Below are 21,996 nucleotides of genomic sequence, written 5' to 3'. Positions count from 1 at the left end.
AGTATGCAGAATGAAGTCCCAGTTGTTGAAGAGATGGCAGTCGCTGACCTGTTGCTTCACCTGGATGTTCACAAGTCCATGGGGCCAGATGGGATCCACCTGAGGGTACTGAGGGAGCTGGCAGAGGAGCTCGCTGAGCCACTATCCATCATCTATCAGCAGTCCTGGTCAACTGGGGAGGTCCCAGATGACTGGAAACCAGCGAATGTGATGCCCCTCTATAAGAAGGGTCGGAAGGAGGATCCGGGGAACTACAGGCCTGTCAGCCTGACCTCGGTGCCAGGAAAGGTCATGGAGCAGATCATCTTGAATGCCATTACGCAGCACATGCGGGACACCCAGGGGATCGGGCTCAGCCAGCATGGGTTCATGAAAGGGAGGTCATGCCTCACTAATCTGGTCTCCTTCTATGATAAGGTGACCCGCTTAGTGGATATGGGGAAGGTTGTGGACGTTGTCTACTTGGACTTTAGTAAGGAATTTGACACTGTCTCCCACAGCATTCTCCTGGAGAAGCTGGCTGCTCACGGCTTGGACAAGTGTACTCTGTGCTGGGTGAAAAACTGGCTGGATGGCCAAGCCCAGAGAGTGGTGGTGAATGGAGTCAAATCCAGTTGGCGGCCAGTCACGAGTGGTGTTCCCAAGGGCTCAGTGCAGGGGACGGTCCTGTTCAATATCTTCATTGATGATCTGGATGAGGTGATCGAGTGCACCCTCAGTAAGTTTGCAGATGACACCAAGCTGGGTGGAAGTGTAGATCTGCTGGAGGGCAGGAAGGCCCTACAGAGGGACCTGGACAGGCTGGATCATTGGGCTGGAGCCAACGGTATGAGATTCAACAAGGCTAAGTGCTGGGTCCTGCGCTTGGGTCACAACAACCCCATGCAGTGCTACAGGCTTGGGGAGGATTGGCTGGAAAGCTGCCTGGAGGAAAAGGACCTGGGGGTGCTGGTTGACAGCCAGCTGAACATGAGCCAGCAGTGTGCTCAGGTGAACAAGAAGGCCAATGGCATCCTGGCATGTATCAGGAATAGTGTGGCCAGCAGGACCAGGGAGGTGATAGTGTCCCTGTACTCGGCACCAGTGAGGCTGCACCTCAAGTACTGTGTTCGCTTTTGGGCCCTTCACTACAAGAAGGACATTGAGGTGCTGGAGCATGTCCAGAGAAGGGCAATAAAGTTGGTGAAGGGTCTAGAGAACAAGTCTTATGAGGAGCGGCTGAGGGAGCTGGGGTTGTTTAGCCTGGAGAAGAGGAGGCTGAGGGGAGACCTTGAGACCTTATCGCTCTTTACAACTACCTGAAAGGAGGTTGTAGCAAGGCAGGGGTCGGTCTCTTCTCCCTAGTAACAAGCGATAGGACGAGAGGAAATGGCCTCAAGCTGCGCCAGGGGAAGTTTAGCTTGGATATTAGAAAAAAATTCTTCACCGAAAGGGTTGTCAAACATTGGAACAGGCTGCCCAGGGAGGTGGTGAAGTCTCCATCCCTGGAGGTATTTAAAAGAAAGGTAGATGTGGTGCTTGAGGATATGATTTAGTGGTGGCGTTGGCAGTGATAGGTTAGCAGTTGGACTCGATGATCTTAAGGGTCTTTTTCAACCTTAACGACTCTATGATTCTATGATTCTATACAGGGCTACAACACAATAGATTAACTAAGATGGTGCTAATTGAATTTTACATACGTACATACATTTTATTAGTAGTCCCAAGTCCAACTTATGATTTATATGCATTAAGTTTGACACTATCAATATTCCCAATTTCTAATCCTATAATCAATTATTACAGGTTCAGTGATTTACACTCCTAAAAGAGTTATTGACTAAACTGGAATTTTAATATTCAAAAAATCCATGAGCCATTTTAAGTCAGTCATTGTTAAACTAACTAAACCTGTATTAATGAAATGAGAAAGGCCTGTTATAGGAAGCAGCAGTAATGAACTGTTGCAGAGCCGGAAAACAGCATGGCTATTACATTGCAAAGCCTGACTGCAGCAGGACACAAAGACAGTTTTTTTGCTTATGTGATGCATTTTCTTCAAAGCGAGCAAGATATATAGGATTTACTTCTCAAAACCCATTGAAGTAAATACAGACTACTTCTGTTGTCTGTGCTGAGATCCATTACAATGCATTTTCATAAAAATGTTACTCCATAATAGAAACAAGAACTCACTCAAAATACATACACCCAGAGCAAGCTATACTCCACAAAAACACTACTTCCACCTTGCTCTCAATGTGAAGCCAGGAACAAGGCTTTCTGGATCTTATTCTAATAATTAATTATACTTTGTATAAGACTTGAGTCAAGAGTGGTGTCATGAGATGCAGTATGAGAGAGTCCAAGATCTATAAGTCTGTGGGACTGGAGTAAACATGATGCTCTGAAAATGGTTTTGATACAGTGATTTGTATGCAACTTATTTTTAGCATTCTAAGAACAATAGACTGGAGATCTGGACTTCCACATCCACCTTAAGACCTTTGCATGAAACAGCTATTCAAAGCCCTGTTTCAGCTATTTACCTAAGGTGGTTCAGCTAGGCACTTATCATCAGCCAAAACATTTAAAAAAAATAATTAGAAGTATGCATATAATAATCACTTCTATGAAGAGAAGGTTTTTGTGACAGCAGACTTCTGTGAAATAGAAACACTGAAAAATCCAGGGGTAAATTAAATATATTTAGGAGATGAAGTCACTACAGTCAAAAATGTGTAACTTGAACAGTACTGTTCCCTCCTTTCTATCTCTGACATTACTTGTGAGAGCTGGTGAAGAGGGTGAGAGGATGTTCTTCCCTGACCTTGATGTACCCTGGTCATTTGGTACATCTTTGTTTCCTGAACAGAGAAGTTAACTGATATTTCAATCCTATATGCAAAGAGTTTTACACTAACTGATTTATGATGAGCAAAGTTATTTATTCTTGCAAGAAGGATGTGGTACACAAATGCAGGAAGGTTTTTTTCCTGCACGGAATGGAGCATGTGCAGCTTCCCTCTGGAGCTCACCATGTTCTCAGAGTTATTACGAGAGTACTGTCCTCACCCTCAGTCAAACCTCCTGCCCATGGTGAGAGCAATGCTATGAGGATTTAGGGGACCTCTGTGTTCCAAGCAGGGGTGAGGTTCCTTCTTTTAATACATTTATCCAGAACTGGCAAAATGGTATGAGAAACAGGGAGGTTGGGAAGGGTGGGCAAGTTTCCCACATTTGTGAGCCTTGGCAATGACAATACAGGATTGGCAACGGACCTCTGCTAAAAGGTACCTCTGCGCAGTAAAATAGAGAACGCCTCTCTAGATGCAGACATCCAAGATACCCTAAGACCAGGCAGGACAGAGAATCTACCAGCTGACGAAAGCCAGGGCCTGTCCCACCATCCCAGCCAGGAGCAGGGCCAGGACGTGGGCCTCCGGGTGTGCCTGGCTCTGCAGGGCCCGTGGTTGGGCAGGGCTACAGGCACCTGGAGGCCAGCCCCGATGTGGTGTTGCTCTGGCAGGGACTCATGGCCCCAGCACCTGGAATGGGGTTCTGGGCTGTGGGCAAGGGTGGGTAAGACTCAGAGGAGGCCATTAAGGCTTATTAGTGCCCTCAGGGCCTTGACCGCCAGTTACCCATTCAGAATAATGTAACCTAATTTAATCAAAGCTATAGGAAGCCCTTATCAGTTGATTTGAATAAATTTAGAATGCCGTTGAAGGGCTGCTCCAGGCACAGCTCTGTAAACACATTTCACTTAACCCTCAGACAGCCGGGGGTAATAAGTGACAGCAACTGACTCAAGTAACTGCCTGCTGTCTTGCAGCCACTGCTGCTTTAACGTCAGGTTAGCTACTTACTGTCATCAAATTTGTGTCTATTTTCAATGAACAGACCAATAGTTGAGGAAAGGTATATTTTTTAAGTGAAATGGAGAAATGCTGATGACTGCCAGTAGTCAGTTTTCTTTAAACTTCCTTTCTTTTGGGCTTTCTTGGCTGTGTATTTATCGTGAAGGCTGTAGCTGTACTGTAAAAGATGTGTCCCCAGGTGACTTGATCTGAAGCCTTTTCCTCCTGGTTACTGGTACTGATCTGACAAACTTTCAAGAAGGATTCCAGGGTGCCCTTGCAGAGCTACCATCAGTCTTCAGTGTTCTTCTGCTATATGTAGGATGGTCATAAAAGCTATAGTTTCCATCTGTACTCCATGCCCAGCTAAGGAAATTAGACCTTATTAGGTGGATTTCCAGGCTGGGAAGGTAGCTACGTGAAGTATTTAAGTTTTTCTCATATTTGTCTTGTCAGCAGATATGCAGATCTGTCAACAGACATGTCAAATATGGTATAACTCAAGCTGTCTGATGGGTAAACTGTTCCATGCCAGACTCAAGCCCCGAAAAGGGCACATAAATTTAAACTTAAAAACATACAGCAAGCCCGATGAAGCAGTACTTCATTGATTTCAAACATGAAGTCTGAAAGCATGCAAAGGATGATGAAACCATTGTGAAAATAGGGAAAGATATCTCTTTAATTAATTGCTAGTTATCTGGCAAGAATGCTACCAAAGTAGATATTGATTTTCTTTCTGTCCTTCGTGATGACAGACCAGTGATAAGGCTGGCCTGAGATGACTTTAATATGACTTTCTTTTTCTGGATAGTGGTAATAACCAATATCCTTAAATGACACAAAACTCTGATTAGAGGCATTTGGTAGGTTATCTGCTATATTTGCAAGGATCGGCCAACACGTGACCTGGTGACCTTGGATTCAATTTCTGTCTTCCAATGTTAAATCCTCTTAGTGATTTGAACCATCATATGCCCCACAAACCATCTTCTTACTACATCTGTGCATAGTGAGGCCCAAGGACAGCATTCTGGAGAGTTTTGCTGTCAGAATGAGATCTGAAGCCTCAAACAGCATTCTGCTCACACTCCCAACTATGGAAACCCTGAGACCACTGAGAAAGCTCCTGCTGACATTGCCTGGCTCTGAAATAGATGAGTTTTTTACGGACCTGTATCTAGCCACAAATGTCTATGCCAACAGCTATGCAAAAATGTGTCCTTTTCCATCCTGGTTGCTAAAATGGCATGAATTTTTTCCCTCTGTTGCATATGGAAGCTAGAATCTGACCCATGCTGCATCCTATCTCCATCCTGCTGTGGTCCTCATGATTACTTTGGAAACCCGACATTTTATCTTCCTCTAACTCTTTTTCCAACTGTGCCTTTTGTACTCTTTCTCTCACCTCCCCTGTTTCAATTTTACAGTATGTCCCCCTGAACTACATAGAAGATATCTCATCTGTGGCCACTGCTTCAATCACACAAACCTTTCTAGGTCTTTCAGGCAGGTAACTGTCCTAAGGTTCAAGACTAGCCACCCTAGAAGGACTACTTCTCTATACTGTTCAGTGCTTGACTTCTGTGACAGGTCTCAGCCTGAGATACGTACTGAGATAACTAGAGGGGGACATTATTTCTGAGGTGATGAGTGGAGGGGGAAACAAATGGTCTTTATGTCATTGGCGTTGTCTTTGCTGTATTTGGTGGTCTCCATCTTCAGTATAGAAGCTTGATTTTTCCTACATTTTTCTGCCTTCACATCCTTTGAGTACATGAGTAGAGCTTTCTTATTTCACGGATGGAATCTTCCAGGCTTAGCTGCCTCTCTCTCTGCTGGGGAGAGAACAAGCTGATCTGGCCCAGCTTGGGCTTCATTATCAGTGGCAGAGCTCAGTTTTGTGGACTGGACTATCCTTGGAGAGCCAGTGAAGTTCCAGCAAAAGTCAATTCCTGAAGGAGGGAAGAGTGATGGCTGAGACCATTGTTCTGCTTAACTGATTTCTTGAAACAAAGAAGTTAGCTGCTCGAAAGTCTGAGTAAAAAGAAACAGAACCAAGGGGACAACCCACGCAGAAATCAAACTTAGTCCTTAGATATGGCTGGGAGTTGAATAAAATACTGAGACCAACCGTTAGTCTAAAAAATTGACCTGGGATGCAGTTCAATGACCTGCAGGAAAGCACTGATCTGACACTTGCTGTGGGAGATGGGCCTTCTCCAGAGGACATTACTTGGTCCTCCAGACTGTCCTATGACTGACAGACATAGATCTGCCCATTCAACAAGCCACTTAATGCATCCACTCTAACAGGTCTGTAGGGCACCATACAATAAAAGGGTAGTATATTCAGGTTACATATTGAGTAGTTGAAGTAAGATGGTGTGTAGATGCTTTGACTTTCTTATCAACAGGTGAGAGGACAGTCCCCAGCACAGTGTAATAAAGTGAGGCAGAATTTAATAAAGAAGCATCTGAACTACTTCAGAGACAATTACTGAAAGAACAGATAATTATTCTTAATGTCCTACACATTATTTGTCACAACTGGATCTAGAAGAACTAATCTACTAATATTTAGCTATATCATTTAAATACTAAATAAAGAGTACAGTAGAAATAAAGAGTTATGATATGTTAGATACAGAGTTCTGATGTTATGAACTATGAGTTCCTTAGGGTTGGGATGGACTGCCAACATGCTTTACAGAATGTTGACTACCACAAACACTAGTGGAATAAAAGAACTATATTAATGATGAGTGACATAATCTTTGAGTGACACAGAGGTGTATAAAGACAGATGACACTGGAAATCTGGCATGTTGGTAGCATTTACAGAGCAAGGTCCTAAGTAGGATATTTTTTGTAGAGGAAAAAACCCCAGCATTTTCAATACATAACTGCATAAAGTTATTAAAATAAAGTTGTTTTCTTTTCAGCTTATCTGACCATACACAAAGTGGATAGCTAGAACAGAGCAAGGCAGTTTGCCATTCCCCTTTCCCATGAAATTACTTGCTCCTTATAGTAACTCCTGTCTGTGCACTATGAATAAACAGGGGTCCGAAGGCTCTGTCTTTGCCAAACTATTCCTGAGGACTTCACATCTAAAAAAGTGTGGAATGATAATGTGTTTCACTATAGATGAGAACAAAGGAGTCATTCCTCATGTGATGCACCTGGAATTTCAGTCCCTGTAAAACAGAGAAGTCTACATTACAGCTGTACATTACAGATAAATCTGCTTGGTATTATTATAGCCTACATAAATCTTACTAGTTATCACAGCCCAGTCCTCAAAAACCAAAAACCCATCTATTTCCTTTTCTTCCAAGTCTGTCCTTAGCATATGTCTTCTGCAATGCTGGAGAAAGTGAAGTCTAGGTTAAAGCTGAACGGACAGCAATGCCACTATACATGCTGGTTGGTCAGGCTCTGCAAAAACAAACTGGCATTATTCTTGTCCTTTCAGAGTCTTCCTAACCACCTGTTTGGCTGTTATCACCAGCCCTGCTTGGAGATAGGTCTATATTTTAATGTCTTTGAGCTTCTAATGAAATGGAAGTAATAAATACACTAGTATCAACCACATCATTGCTTTCAGGTTTTTTTTTTCCAATAGTGAGATAAAGCCTACCTATTAAAAGAAGAAAGTTATATGCAGAATATGTGAAACTACTTATAGTCCTAGTCCTTTAATGAATAATTCTGTTCTTGAGTTCAGTATTCAGAGAGATCCTGAATTTAGATAAGCTCAGTAAAAGAAGATGCTTGCAGGAGAAAAGCATAATGAAAGTTTACCAACAGCTAAATTAACCATTAACCACTGTCAAAGCCTGTAGCTGACTATGTTTCATCACTGTCTACAGCTGTGTGTAAGTGCTGTTGAAAGCCATATTTAAAGATTAGCCTGATCAGTATGCACAGGATGAATTATTACCCTAAGTGATAATCAACAGTCCCAAGAAGGAAACTATTTTCTGGTTTTTTTTTCCTTACAGTGTTAAGATACGTAAACACATTTTATCATTTGAACTGGCAAAAAACGTGTCCCTGCCTTCCTCATTCTAGCTTCATTTTGAGGTCACCACTGCTTGAAAAACATCATCAGTAATAAAATATCAAATTGTGTTTGTAAGTGAAGCAATGCAAAGAAGATTTACAATATAAACTGATAAAAATGTAAATATGAATGCAATCAGCTGTGAAAAAGGTCTGCAGGAAAAATTCTTAATGTTCATTATAAAGGAGAACAATCATTTATAGAAAAGAAGCAGGAAATTATTAAAGGTTATCAAGAAGAAAGTATTTACATTTCATTCATGTGAATTTAATTTTGTAAACTGGAAAATCCCTTTTATTTATCCCTTTTATTTATTCTGCCATCAAATACCTTTAATTTGGATTAATCTAATTTGACAGTCTGGGTACAGTAGTTTAACCATTAAAAATTAGCCACATAACTGTGAACTTAATGTAATTATTGAATTGTTTTTTATATTTTGGAGGCCCTAAAAAGGTGAAAAAATTGACCTGAACTTCCAAATAAAATATTCTTCGGACAAAGTAAAAAAAAAAACCACATCTGGCATCAAAAGATTTCCATTCTAACTTGTTAAAGACTTAGCAGTGGAGGGTCGACATTAGATTCATGCCTAGAAAACATATTAACTGCAGAGTGTGGTTTTTATGATGATCACTGCCAGATCCAGTAACCAAAATGTCAAATGATACTCGGTTGACAGCCAAGGCAGCAGGAGGAGTAGGTGACATTGCTCTTTGCATTCTCTGCTGCAGGAATCTTGCTACCCCAGCCAAGACTTCATGGGGCTGAGGGGGCGGTGGGTGGCATACCTTTCACTGCTGCCCTAGAAAATACCAAAAATTTTTTGTGCCTTGCTAGTGTCTGCAACTCATGGCAGGACACAAACCTGGCTTTCCACCACAGTTGTCAGAACACTGTCATTTTCAGTTGGGCTATCTGTACATCACAAAAGGAAGAGATGGACATATCAAACAGGCATATGGAACCCAAAGAAATTGAGAGAAAAATAAGTAAAAAAAAAAAGTAGCGATAATCAGAAATGATAAGCAGTCAAAATGTGTGTATGCAAAGAAAATCTAGGTTAAAAGTACATCAGTAAGTCTTTAACTTAACCCCACAGTAACTTCAGAGCTTTAATTTGAGCTAGACTTTGACAGAGGAAAAAGCAATTATATTATAAACAGATCATTTTAGCTTCTCTAAAAGATATCTTAAGTAGTCATCACTCATAAAATTAAACTGTCATATCTTGTAATGACTTAGAGAATTCAAACTAGATACATCTCAGTGTTAGAGCACTTTGCAAGTTTGATTTTCTTTGAAGTACGTTTGAGTTTAATTAGAACAGAATCTTCAAAGAGCTCACCATTTGACTACCTGTTGTGAAAAAAGGACAAAGGGTGCTCTGCACCACCAATTTTTAATCTGTCTCGCAAACCTCTGGGACTTCCGGGTCACGATTCTAGTCAGTAGAGTAGAAACGTGGAAATAAAGCTGCTAAACATCTAACAGGTACCCCACAAAAAAGGTGGATTTAAATTCTTAGCCATTATTCCGGAATAATTTTTGCCATTTTCCCTTGTCACTTATTTCATTACAACCTAATTATTTCAAGATCATTTTGACTGAATGTCTAAAAAAACCTGCTTACACATTTGTCACAGTCACCCTCAAATAGCAGCATGCCAGGACTTGTAAGTCTTATTAGTATTAATAAGATGTGAGTGTGTCATTGAATTATTGTTGGTGTCTCACAGTTAGACCCTTGTAAGAAATACGTTATGAAAATGTTGACAAGAAGGTGACGTTCCAGTCTCTTGTCGTATTTTTACATTCTACATTGAATTTACCAAATAAAATTTCACTGAACAACCTCTGGAATAAGATAAGATCAACAGTCAGATATCCACATTTTCACAAACTGACAAAAATAACATAACAACACACAGCAACTCAAAATCATCTTAACACAAGGTGAAATGGGAATGAATCAGGGTCACTGGTTCATATCTATGTCTGAAATATCGCATAAAAATGCAGAAGTTAGTGTTTAAGAGTAACAGAGGTGCCGCAAGGAAATTATGTTCTCAGTCCTGGTCTTTTTGTTGTTTCCCTGATCTTGTCAAGTCATTTTACAACACATTTTGTGTTAAATTTTAAAGAAGTTCACTGTGCGTCACATGAAACTGGATGGTAATAAATAGCTCCTGGCATTTTTCTTTTAAGGGACCTACACTGTGACTGTCAGTTTATTCTACTTTTTGCGATTTGAAGGGGACTCATGAAAAAAGAAGAAACTGGGTCTCTGTCAAAATATTCCTTCCTGTTAACTTTTTTTGTGTTATTTCTAAATTATGTAAGATACTTCTGTCATCTTGCATCTACATAATATTTCAGAGGAAAGTCTGGAAAAACTTTCCAAGCATCAAATGCTTCTGAATCTGAATCAAAACATAAACCTCAACAGATGCCATCAGAATCAAGACAATCTTATTTTTACTGTTCAGAATATCCAGACTGGAAAACAGGGAACTGAACTAAGTATTCTATACTGTATATATATGTATAACAAAAACGTTTTAAGATTTTATAGCAATTCCCTTACAGCTTGGAAATACAGGTTCCTCATTGTTTTTATTTTTTAATTTTTACCTTGTCAGAACTAAAACATAGGTTACAGAACTATCCTTTACAGATCAAAATAACAAGAATGTATATAAAATGTGGTCTCAAGTTAAAATAGCAGATTCCCAGAAGTTCAGCTACATAAGATTATTTGCAACAGACACATTTCTATGTTAAATTTCCCTAAAATATAAATAACAATGGCTTTCTCACTGACTGTGCAAGATCTGGTTATGTAGCTCCTTTTTCAAATGCTTTTTTGTATCTGGAAAATAGGTGCTACGGCACTATTTTAGATCATGAAGCCTACTACTGTCAGAACTAAAATAAGAACCAGCAGTGCTGTTCATCTTCATGTTTTATCTGAAAACCAGTAATGTTCAGAAATACTGTCTACCTAATACTAATCTATTTTGACTCAAGTGACCACTCTCCCAGCCGTGAAATCTATGCTGGCTCACATCCCTTCTGCCTTTCAATCACATTAACGTGTGCCCATATTGCAAACAGAAATAAAATATTAATTCCTTTTCATGTCAACCCTTTGGCATACGTTGAATACTTCTGTCCTCTCCCATAACTGCCATAGTAGCATATCTTACAGTTTGGGAAACACTATCAAACTCCAACGCAGATTACAAGCAAAGTATTCTGCATTGCATGGCAAGCAAGCCTGATTTAAAAATAAATTCAAAGTAAAGCATATATACTTAGAGTTTCTTTTTACTCACAAGAGGTTCTGCCATGATGATGCGAATCTTGCGTTCAGCTTGAGTAGTAAAATTAACAAACAAGCTCTTTAGGACATATTCGCCTGGTTTACTGTCTGGGTCGACATTGATAGGCAACATGGCTGGAGGTCCTTTTTCTCTCTGTGTACCAGAAACAGGTGGGACGGGTGGCTTGATATAACCGTTACCAACTGGAGAAGCTGAAATGTAAAAAAGACACATTTACTTGTGGGTAATTCAACATGTCTTAACTTTTCCAGTGGCCCACTATACTGTCAAAGCAAAACTGGAGACTAGTCCATAATCAACACATAAATACAATTTCCGTGGTACAGTTATAGGTAAAATTTACATAATCTAGACTGGACGAAGAAATCAAAGATGAAATCTTATGTATTAAAATTGAGTAGTGCTTACTGTGCAGTGCACACTCAATCCTCTTTTTTTACATGGTAAGACTTGCTTGACTTGTTTGAATAACATCCTCATTTCTTAATCTTGTACGACAGATCTGTAACTCAGTTGTCAAATAACAAGTTTTTTCTTTACTGCTAATCAAACTGATCTATCTTTGCAAGTCTTATCTTTTGACTAAGGTGAACTGTAAAGGGACTGATCTTCCTCCCATTTATACTGAAGACAATCAAGAATGACTCCTTTAAAATAAATGACATTTCACCAGTATAAATCTTACATGACGAGTCAGACATGAGATGTTTTCCATGGCCAAAAAATGTTAATTATGTATTCGTTTTTCTGAAACTACCAAAGCCTACAGTCCCATTTGGCACTTGTGAGATCACACCTGGAATACTGTGTCCAGTTTTGGGCTCCACCATACAAGAATGGCACTGCTATTCTGGAGCAAGGCCAAGAGAAGACCATGAAGATGGTCAGGGGCTTACATGCTTGCTGCATGAGCACTGGCTGAGAGTGCTGGACTGGTTCAGCCTTAAGAAGAGAAGGCTAAGGGGAGATCTTATTGCAACCTTCAACTACCTAACGGGGTATAGCAAACATAGAGCCAGATTCTTCTTCGAGCATGGTGACAGGACAAGAGGCAACAGACACTAGTTGGAATGTGGGAAATTCCAATTAGATATAGGGAAAAAATTTGTGCTGTGAGGGGTGATCAAACATTGGTACAGGTCATCCACAGATATAGTAGAAGTTCCGCTCTTAGAGATACTTGAAACTTGGTTGGACAAGGCCCTGAGAGACCTTCTCCAGTTGGTGAGCAGAGGTTGGACTAATCAGCCCCCAGAAATCCCTTCCAATCTAAATTATCCCATGATTCTGTGAATTTCCCATAACTAATAGCACGATAGTATGTACTAGGCTTAGCTCTACTTACTGGAAAACTGATGAAAAAATAAATCGAAGTACTATGAAAGAAAACCTCATTAATTCAAATATTACTGTTCTACACATAAAATTTCCAAAACAAAATCCTGAGGCTTAGCTCTTACTGGCAATAAAAGTCATGTCTGGTCTTCAGGCAGTTACTGGTAGCACCCTCTGTTAGCTTTGCCAGAGACTTTAAAATTAGCAAATTAAGTAACACTGGGAAGACCAGCCATTAGCCACTCTGAATGCAATATAAGTGTCGTAATACCTGTGAGCCCTGCTGGTGATTGGGACAGAGGTGATTTAATGCAATACAAACTGTGGAAAATATTGTGAACTAATATCATTATAGCATTTCCCCGTAGCATTGCATTCCAGAGTGTTACATAGTATGTTGCATCCAAGTTGCAAAGAAGGAAACAGAGAATGAACTACAGTGATGGATGCCACACATCTAATGCCTTTAGCCTTTCCTTTTGAGGAACATAATTGCAACTACTACTGAAAGTTGTTGTCAACTATTAATTACATGAGATTGTTTTAAGAATAAATGAGGTTTTAGATCTTTTCTGAATACTTTAACACTTCATTGCTGTAAAAAACTGAAAAAACTAAATCCCAAAGACTACATTATAATTTGAGAGTATTCACAATATGGCAGAATCAGACCCCACATTCATGCATTGAAAAAAATAAAAAAAAGATATATTGGAGACAAGAGAACATATTTTCCTTTAGAAAAATCAAAGTTTAGAAGTCCATGCACTGTATGACTATAATGCAAGACAGAAATGCTTTTTTTCATGTAGCTATTATTCTGCAAGTGTAACACATCCATACTTTATTTTGAAAATAACTCCCCTGGCTGATAAGGTATGCTATCACTCTTAGCACAGCAGCACCACTTCCTCCACTCTGATAGATGTTTCCTGTTAGATTTGTTTCCTGCAAAGTTTCACTTGATTTTTCAGGGCAAAAGCATAATCACGGAGTTTTGTTGGCATTATGACTATTTGCATAAAACCAAGTGTATTGAACAGTTTTACATTTATATTCTACAAAACTGTTTCTAAAAATACACTGTTGTTCTGAATAATAATCTACTTCAAAACAATGAAAAAAGAGCCACCAGAGAAGAGTGTAAGCGCTACCACCTTCCTTCCATCACCTAGGCTCTCCTGAAGTTTAAGCACAGAGACAGTGGGATGCAAAGGATCAGATGCAAATTTATATGGACTACTGAATATACTAGGAAATGGAAGATTCTCCAAAAATAGCTTTGGAAGGAGTCAGACAATATTTTCACAATCACTAATATATTTGCCAAATGCGTGTTTTTGACTTGCTCACCACTATCCACAAAATCAGTTTGATTGCCAAGTGCCCAGTTAGGAAAAGTGCTTTTTTGTGAGTAGTGAAACCAATTTTCTGAAAGATATGTGTCCTTCGTGCAGTTAAAGCCCTGCCCTCTTCACTGTCATCGTCCCAGGCTCCCTCCCGAGCTCTGGGCCCAGGGCTGGGAAGGCAGGCTGCTCGCCAGCCAGCCTCTGCCAAGCTAAACACACCCGGGCTGGGCCGCCTGCCTCTCTGGCCAGCGCAACCGTCCCAGGCTCCCTCTTGAAGGAATCTGTATGAACCTAAGCAATTGCAGGCAACGTGTGAGATCATGCACCCTTATGAAATTAAGTTTAAGAAATTCTGGTCACACTACCTGGGAGCTGCCACCTTATCTTCAATCATCATGGCATTCAGCCAGGATTTTGAGACTTTAAATGCACATAGTCATTGTTTGTAGGAAGCTTTCAACAACAATGCTGTTACTTTTGTGACACAGGCTGATCTTATTGTTTTTTTCAGCCATCTAACTGAAAAATCAATTATTTGCACAATGCAATACAGAAATGCAATGATTTGTGAGATTTGTCAGCGCACCAAAAATTTTTATTCTAGCTCTTCCCTGAAATATAGGGCTGTACAGCCTTTCCCCCAAAGGAATATAGAAGAATATCCTGGGGGTTAACATCTATCATTGCTACAGTAATTACAGCAGTTACAGAAATGACTGACATATGACATTGATTTAGTTCAAATTTTTAAAAGATAATTTTGTAGCTGCTAACTCCATATAAACATATTCAGCGTGGAAATTAACATTGCCAACAGCTTGAGTGTTCTGAGTTGATCATGAGTTGGGCATAAACTATTATATACAGGTTTGGCTTTCTAAGGCATCTTTTCAGTTCCATTATCTCAAACATTTGCATATGCTTGATATTTGCATTGCAAAAGTCTGGCCCACTGACTAGACTATCACTGACATTTACACTGATGATGTATGAGCTTTAACAGAATATAGTTCTTTTTCCTAGGCTGAGAGCCCTACAAAGCTCATAAAAAAACCCAAACTTGCCTCTGAGACATAAAACTGGAAATCAAGGATGCAAAATTTAAGAAACAGCTGCATTAAAGTAATCCATGATTGGTGCCTTTTTGTTGATCCGGTATAATGTGGGCCTTAAAAATACCAATAAAAAGGATGTGTCCATTTTTGCCATCTATACCAGTGAAACACTGCTCCATTAAATAAGAGGCATAATTTTTACCTGAGAAATTACCACATATAGTTTGTATGGGTTTATGCAGAAGATATCTGGTGGGTGCAGGGTGGGAGGAAGGGCTTATACTCAATTCTAAACATTGATTTGATTGACAAAATAAGTTTTTACTACCTGATTTCAAAATAATACTGTTCCACAAAGAGAAGTACCAGAACAGACCACTGAAACATTTAGCTTGAACTCCTAATATATTGTAGGGTACTAGTGACCACACAAGTACTGCATTAAACTAAGCCCTTCACCTAGAGAAAAGCAGCTCATTCCCAAGGAGAATGAATGGCGATGCACATGCAGGAGACCACGATAACCCTGATGCCCGAGGGCCCTGCAATAGCAGGGAATCTGTGGGTCAGTTTTAGAAAGTTTTATACATATTTAAAGCTCCTATCCTAGAAAAATCTGTAAAAAAGGTTAACTGTGCTTGATCAACTATAAGATGCCTGCACCATTTTGGGGTGAAATTCTGACTGAGGGATACTTCTCTCAAACAACCCATTTTCTTTTTTCCAAGATATGTTCCCTATTTTTCTACTCTATCTGCAACAAGCTGTATTTCAAATTTTCCTACAGAATATTTTCATTTAGTTCAGGCTATAACCATAAGATTTTCTCAATGTTATGTATTTTTAGAATATTAAAAACAAGGAGTAAATGAGGAAGTAGCAATGCAACATCACACATGGCTGTCACCACAACCATATACTATTGCCACAGAAAGGATTGCTGAACAAAAATCACTGCTAATTTTTCTACTGTATTGGTCATTTTCCTCACTGTAAAAAAGCACCGTATTTTTAACACACACACACACACACACACACACACACACACACAGAGTCACCAGGCTGATAATGGGGATGAGTGCAAAATTAATTTATCGTAGTAGAGTCTCTGCTATGATTTACATTAAAGCTCTGAGGTGAAACAAGACAAGAAAATGATCATAACGCACAAATCAAGAGTCTGTGCTACACTGGATAAAACGTCAGCCAAACAGTTACTGAGTTTTCAATATCTTTAAGCAGAAGAAACAGAGATTGCATTTTTTTTTTAGTTAACTGTGTCATATACACTTTAGCAACAACAGACAAACTAATAGAACAAACCAAAACATGTATTTGCAGTATTTTCATACCTACCGAGCCCCTTTATAAAGCCGATCACACTGGATTTTCTCCAACATGCTACTGTAATATCCATGAGCCTGTGAATACCTGAAATGTTCCACTCCTTCAGTTAGAAAAGTTAGAATCCTTTTCTAACTAAAATTGAAAATGAAATTAGTTGTTTCATAATCCTGTTTCAAACTTCACTATAAATTTTTCAGCATTGAGGCACATATTTCTTTTAGGTTTTTTAGTTTGGTTTTTTTTTAATAGACAAGTGCTGAAGACCTACAATGTGTGAGCTAGAGCAGGCCTCCTGATCAGATCAGCCTTTCCATAACCAAAGGGGTAATTTTTAGCTTCAGCATATGATGATGACCACTCACAGAGTGGCTGCATGTCTATATTTATCCACAAGTACATACTATGCTGATAGATTAGTGAAACTACTTCAGGCACTCCAAGAACATGAGACAGGATAATGGAGTTTGACATAAACAAACCACGTATATCAAACACACGTATTATCATACAGTCCAAGTGGAAAGCAATTAGTATAGAAACGCAAAGCACAGAGACAACACAGGATGGGTTTTGCCTTCTAACTAAGGTCTTTTGGCCAAAATTACATATAGTTTAAACTCCCTCCGATAAAACCAATGCAGTATCTCAAGAGTCAGTGATAAACCACATATTCTTAAGGATAATTATACCTCTGTTGAAATAACTCTTAAGAAAATTTGTTTCGTTTTGAAACTGCAATTATAATATTAAAAACACATTATTAAATTAAGCATGAAGAATTTAATTTACAAGGATACGGTACATGTGCCAAGGTTATCAAAATGTGGCTTTTTCACCCTTTGAAGAAGAACATTCCCAACTAGTTTGAGCTTGATAGACAAAGAAAACAGAATTCAAGGGAAGCTTGAAAGAAACGAACTAGAAGTCTAGCAGATCCATTTTTATCTTGGTGAAAGAAAATGTGAGATTCCCAAGGAAAATATTATTCCAGCATATTAGTAAGATGCGGTAGTAGCATTATTTTAATATGCTAGTGGAAATATGGAAAAAAATGGAAAATAATTTTATTTTTTTTATTAAAAGATTTGATAGACAAAGGAGTAAATATATCCTTTAAAAGATATTCCTCCCCTCCTCAACTGCATGCTTACCTAAATGTAATTTAAACTAATTATTAAAATAAATGTAAGAAAACCTGAGTATGGCCTATAGCAATTTCTAAAGTCCTTATAAAAGCTGCTGTATCAATCTGCCATAAGCAATAGCATTGCAGACATAGCTTTCGTTCTCTAGTGCTGGAAACCATTTACACTTCCAACTGTAGTGAGGCTGGCATGCATTCTCCTTGGGATGGAGAGATCTGTAATTACCATTTGCATATGTATGTCCCAGGCAGAGAGTATCAACTGTGGAGCTTTGATATTACACTTAACCAAATGTTTATGTACTGAGTGTGTATGATTCCCTGTGAAGACTCATTTGCAGGTGAGGGAATTCTTTGCCATGAAAAATTCACTCACTGACAGCAGTATGTAGACTCAGACAGTATATACAGGCACTTAGAGACAATAAGAATGTATGAGAGAATCTATATTGCAAAAAGCTCTAACACATTTTCTGCCTTAGTAGAACAACACTGTCTCCAAAACTACACATAATAGAAATCTCAGTGAACTTGTATTTTAATCCTCCAGACTCTGAACACTGTCTAAAACTGCTGTTCAAGCAACTACTGGGAGAAGACACTAGGTTGTTCTGTCCAGCTGTCTTAACACAAGAACATAACATAAAACTATTCCAACTCATCCTGTCTTTCAAAAGCTTATTTAACCCAAATACAGAATCCTTCACGAAGAATTACTTTGGTTGACCAATTAGATAGATGGTCTGCAATGTAACAAAGATAAAACCGAACAATTCAATGCAAAACAAGAGTCTGGGCATAGCATGTAAATCCCCATGCCAGAGGAAATACTATCTAGTCTAGAAGACAAAATGGAAGAGGCCATGACATCAGTGGGGAAAAGTATAAAAGAAGTTCAAGATTTTGGAGCAAAACAGCTCACTCTGAAAACAAGTCTGAAGGCAATAACAGATTTGGGAGGATTTCCAAAAAGGTGGTGAGAGATGACCTAAGCTCTCCAAATGGAAATTCTCAAACTACTTGATTATGCTAAAACTGTAAGGGAGAAAAGGTTAAATTTCAGATTCCTCTGTTTCTTTAAAAAGACATGCCTCTGGAGAGTCATCTGTGTAAAATGGAATGGGGGAAGAGAAAGGAAGGAGATATCTTCAGTGATAAAGGCATTCCAGGACTTTGCCACAGATTTAACTGAGATAAGGCCAATATTTTAAATTATTTCTGTCCAAAGACTTAGTGAAAAAATGCCATTGCCAGGTTTAGATATGTTTATTCCACTTGTTTCAGAATATTTGTTGAACTACAGAAGAGAGTTCCAACACCTGTAGACTTGGTTGGGCAATCCTTCTCCAAACTTTCTGTTCCTTTTACCACAACAGGAGAGTGTAAGTTCTATGTGAACACAAGGAACAGCAAAGCCAGAAAACAGGACACTAATTAGTGCATCCACTAAGAAGTGGCAAGGCTGCTGATAAAGTGTAAGCTTTGGCCAACCCAACTACTTTAGCCTTTTTTCTTAAAAAGGAAGCTTGAACTTCGTGTGTGTATGTGCACGCATATGCACACGCATGCCATTCTTCAATTTGTTTTCAGTATCTTCAGGGATGTTATAAAACAGCAAGCCTAAAATAGACTGTATGATACCCTCAGTGAGACTGAACATTTTTGGACATAAGGCTAACTCTCTGTAGTAAACCAATTCTGCACTCCCCTGAATCCAGAGGTGGACAATGATTTTCATAACAGGGCCTCAGAACAAGTCCCAGATGTGGTCATTTCTTAACAATCAGATCCAGTACTCTGCAGGACAGAAACAAAATGCAGCATCCTTGAAAATAAGTATATGGCCACTCAGTAGGCCTGATGGATGCTAAAACGCCACTTGTGGGGATGCTCATTCCACTCAGAGATGCTTATAAAGCAGCCATCTTCTGAGATGAAACCCATTAGGAAATAACCAGTTTAACATACATATCTTTCCCCGAGCTCAGGGACACATTAGAACAGTCCTTACACCCAGTGACAGGTCTTATTTGAGATGAGTTTATGTGGTGAAGTGCCTGTTAGCTTTGAAACTAAGGATCTTGATCAGCCTGGTCCCTTGGAAAGGTTAAAACCATTGGTTTGGCTTTATCAGTCACTAGCAATCTTCTGGCCCTCACAACCCTGCTGCTGGCAGATGGGTGTTAAGCTTTGTAATCCTCAAGATGTGTGCTGCGATTCTGTGCAAGAGAGGGGTAACTGATATGAGACCCCATAGAGGAAAGCAGTGGGTGGAACATATTTTCTCCTCTTGCGAGAGACCGTGTCTCCATATGCAGGGGATTCAAGAATGATGACTGCCAAAACAAACAAATAGACAGGAAATCCTGTCATATATGTCCATCCACTTTCTAAAGTCCTTTTCATTGACTTGGCAATGCTCCTAGTAACTATGATCCTGTAAGATGTAGACTTTCCCTCTCTCTTTCTCCTAAGTTGCAGGTCAGGGGTTGAGCAGCTTAACAACGTTCCCTAGGTTCTTATCTCAGATCCCTACAAGACATCTGAGTGAGGCAGGAAAGCAATTCTCCTTCCTGCCCATTCTCTTTGCTCATAATATATTTTTCTGCTCCTTTTCCTCTAGATCGTAATTTTCTTCTTTACATACGACACTGTGCTGAAAATATGTGGGAATCTAGGCATGTAACCTAAAGATTTTTAGCCACGCTGGTTTTAGAATTTGCTTGCTTTATTATAAGATTAAAAACTGAAAAAGCTAAATGACATGGGAAATCTTGTGGACAATTCCAAAACAATTTTCAGTTGCCATTTCAGTACTCCATTTGGGGGTGACTTCTTACTAAAGGAAACATCTGTGTTGCTTCTGATGAACATAAATACTTCCTAGTTTCTGCGTTTTATATGGTAATGACATGCTGCCTCTTTGAAGGCTGACTTGACATTAACAATATACTCTCAAAATCTTGGTATCTTTTCTAGATAACTTCAAAAGTTTTGTTATCTTTGACAGTTATTCCAAAAGTTAAAACTGCAAATAAAGGTGGAAAGATATATTTAGATCATTATTTTCAGATGAGTAGATTAACTGATTTTTTAAAAATTAAAACAAAGAAAAGGTTTATTTCTGAAACTATGCCAGAATTCCTATGGGCTCAAATAGAGCTTAAAAAGCATTTTGTGTTAAATAAAGATGTTCATACTCTTCTTTTGTATGTTTTTTATGTACTAGGGGAAAAAGCTAGCCTCCACTTCGATTTTGTTGGATCAGAAAATAGCTTCCTATAAGATTTTTAGACAGATGTTTTGCTGGGTTTGCTTTCCTTTTCAGAGACAGGGAAATGAAGATATTCCAGTCATTTTGTGGTTGATGGGTGTTAGCAGAAGAAATATTTTTAGGGAACTTGGAAAAGTGCCAAGAAAGCACAAGGCTAAAAGAGTCCAAAAGTGAAAGAATAGTTACTTCCAAAAGAGGGACCAGCAAACAGGGAGGATGTGACCTGCATCTTCCTTCCCTAAATATTTTCTCTTGGAGAGAGTATATTTTTCCTGTTCTCCTTAAATGTTTTACAATAAAACTGTCAAGATACTGGAGAAGATGGAATTTTAAAAAGATCATTAAACTGTTTACTTTTTACTGCAGAAAGACATTAAATGCTTGCATCTGAGTCCTATTCCAATTTCAATAGCTATCCCAGATGTTTGAACCAGAACCTTCCCTGAATTTTTGTTGTCTGTTTGTCCACACTTGCTCTTCCAAATCACTGACAAATGTTGGTTCATGCCGTTAAAAACTCACATGTTTCACTGGAATGAAAACAGCATCTCAGTTATGGATTATGTGGCTTCTGTGCAATGTACGCATGTGAATGAAAACCTGAGCATGTTGTAATGCACTTGTGCAAACATAAGCAGTATTTTATTACTGATGCACAAAAAGAAACAGGCTGTAGCTCACTTCCCTCTGAAATTCCATGGTCTGAACAGTCCTACTGACCTAACACTAGTCAATGGCTAAGAGTTGATTTCCTAAAGAGTTTTGCTTACTTCATGCCATAATAAATATGATGTCATGATTAGTTATATTTTGAAGTATAGTAGTACACAGAAGAAAAATCTTTAAAACTGTAGTTGCTTCCTTGACCTTATCTTCTGATGTACCTGATCTCCTCTATGGCTGCTTTTTACAGAAAGGTTCAAGTTAACAAGCCGAATATGAAATTTAATCTGGCCATCTAGGCTCTGAGTAGAGGAAATAAAGAGAGACCGAAATTTCTAGATGATTCATTATACCCTTCTTAGACTTTTCACTTAAGACAGAATAAATCACTTTCTAGAGGTGCTTATCACTTTCAGTGATTACTGAAGGAGAACTGACAACAAAGATACGCAACCAAAAGAGTGAGAGTCATCTCTTACAACCAAGTCTGTAAACTCTTCCAGAGCACCTTCATAGAATCATAGAATGGTTTAGGTTGGAAGGGACCACTAGAGGTCATCTAGTCCAACCC

The 21,996-nt window shown here is 39.1% G+C and overlaps 1 protein-coding gene across 3 annotated transcripts in view; it reads right to left on the bottom strand.

Moving 5' to 3' along the window:
* FRY (FRY microtubule binding protein) overlaps positions 1-21,996 on the bottom strand; it is a 199,589-nt gene that overhangs the window by 132,147 nt on the left and 45,446 nt on the right. For all 3 annotated transcript variants that reach the window (XM_075084765.1, XM_075084750.1, XM_075084760.1), the window contains exon 2: positions 11,250-11,449. In XM_075084765.1, the coding sequence (XP_074940866.1) occupies positions 11,250-11,369 (120 nt within the window). In that variant the 5' untranslated portion in view covers positions 11,370-11,449. The remainder of the gene's footprint in view (positions 1-11,249; positions 11,450-21,996) is intronic.

Source organism: Phalacrocorax aristotelis, chromosome 1 (genome assembly GCF_949628215.1).
Source record: "Phalacrocorax aristotelis chromosome 1, bGulAri2.1, whole genome shotgun sequence".
In the NCBI taxonomy this organism is placed as follows: Eukaryota; Metazoa; Chordata; class Aves; order Suliformes; family Phalacrocoracidae; genus Phalacrocorax; species Phalacrocorax aristotelis.
This window is presented reverse-complemented; position numbering and strand designations above follow the sequence as displayed.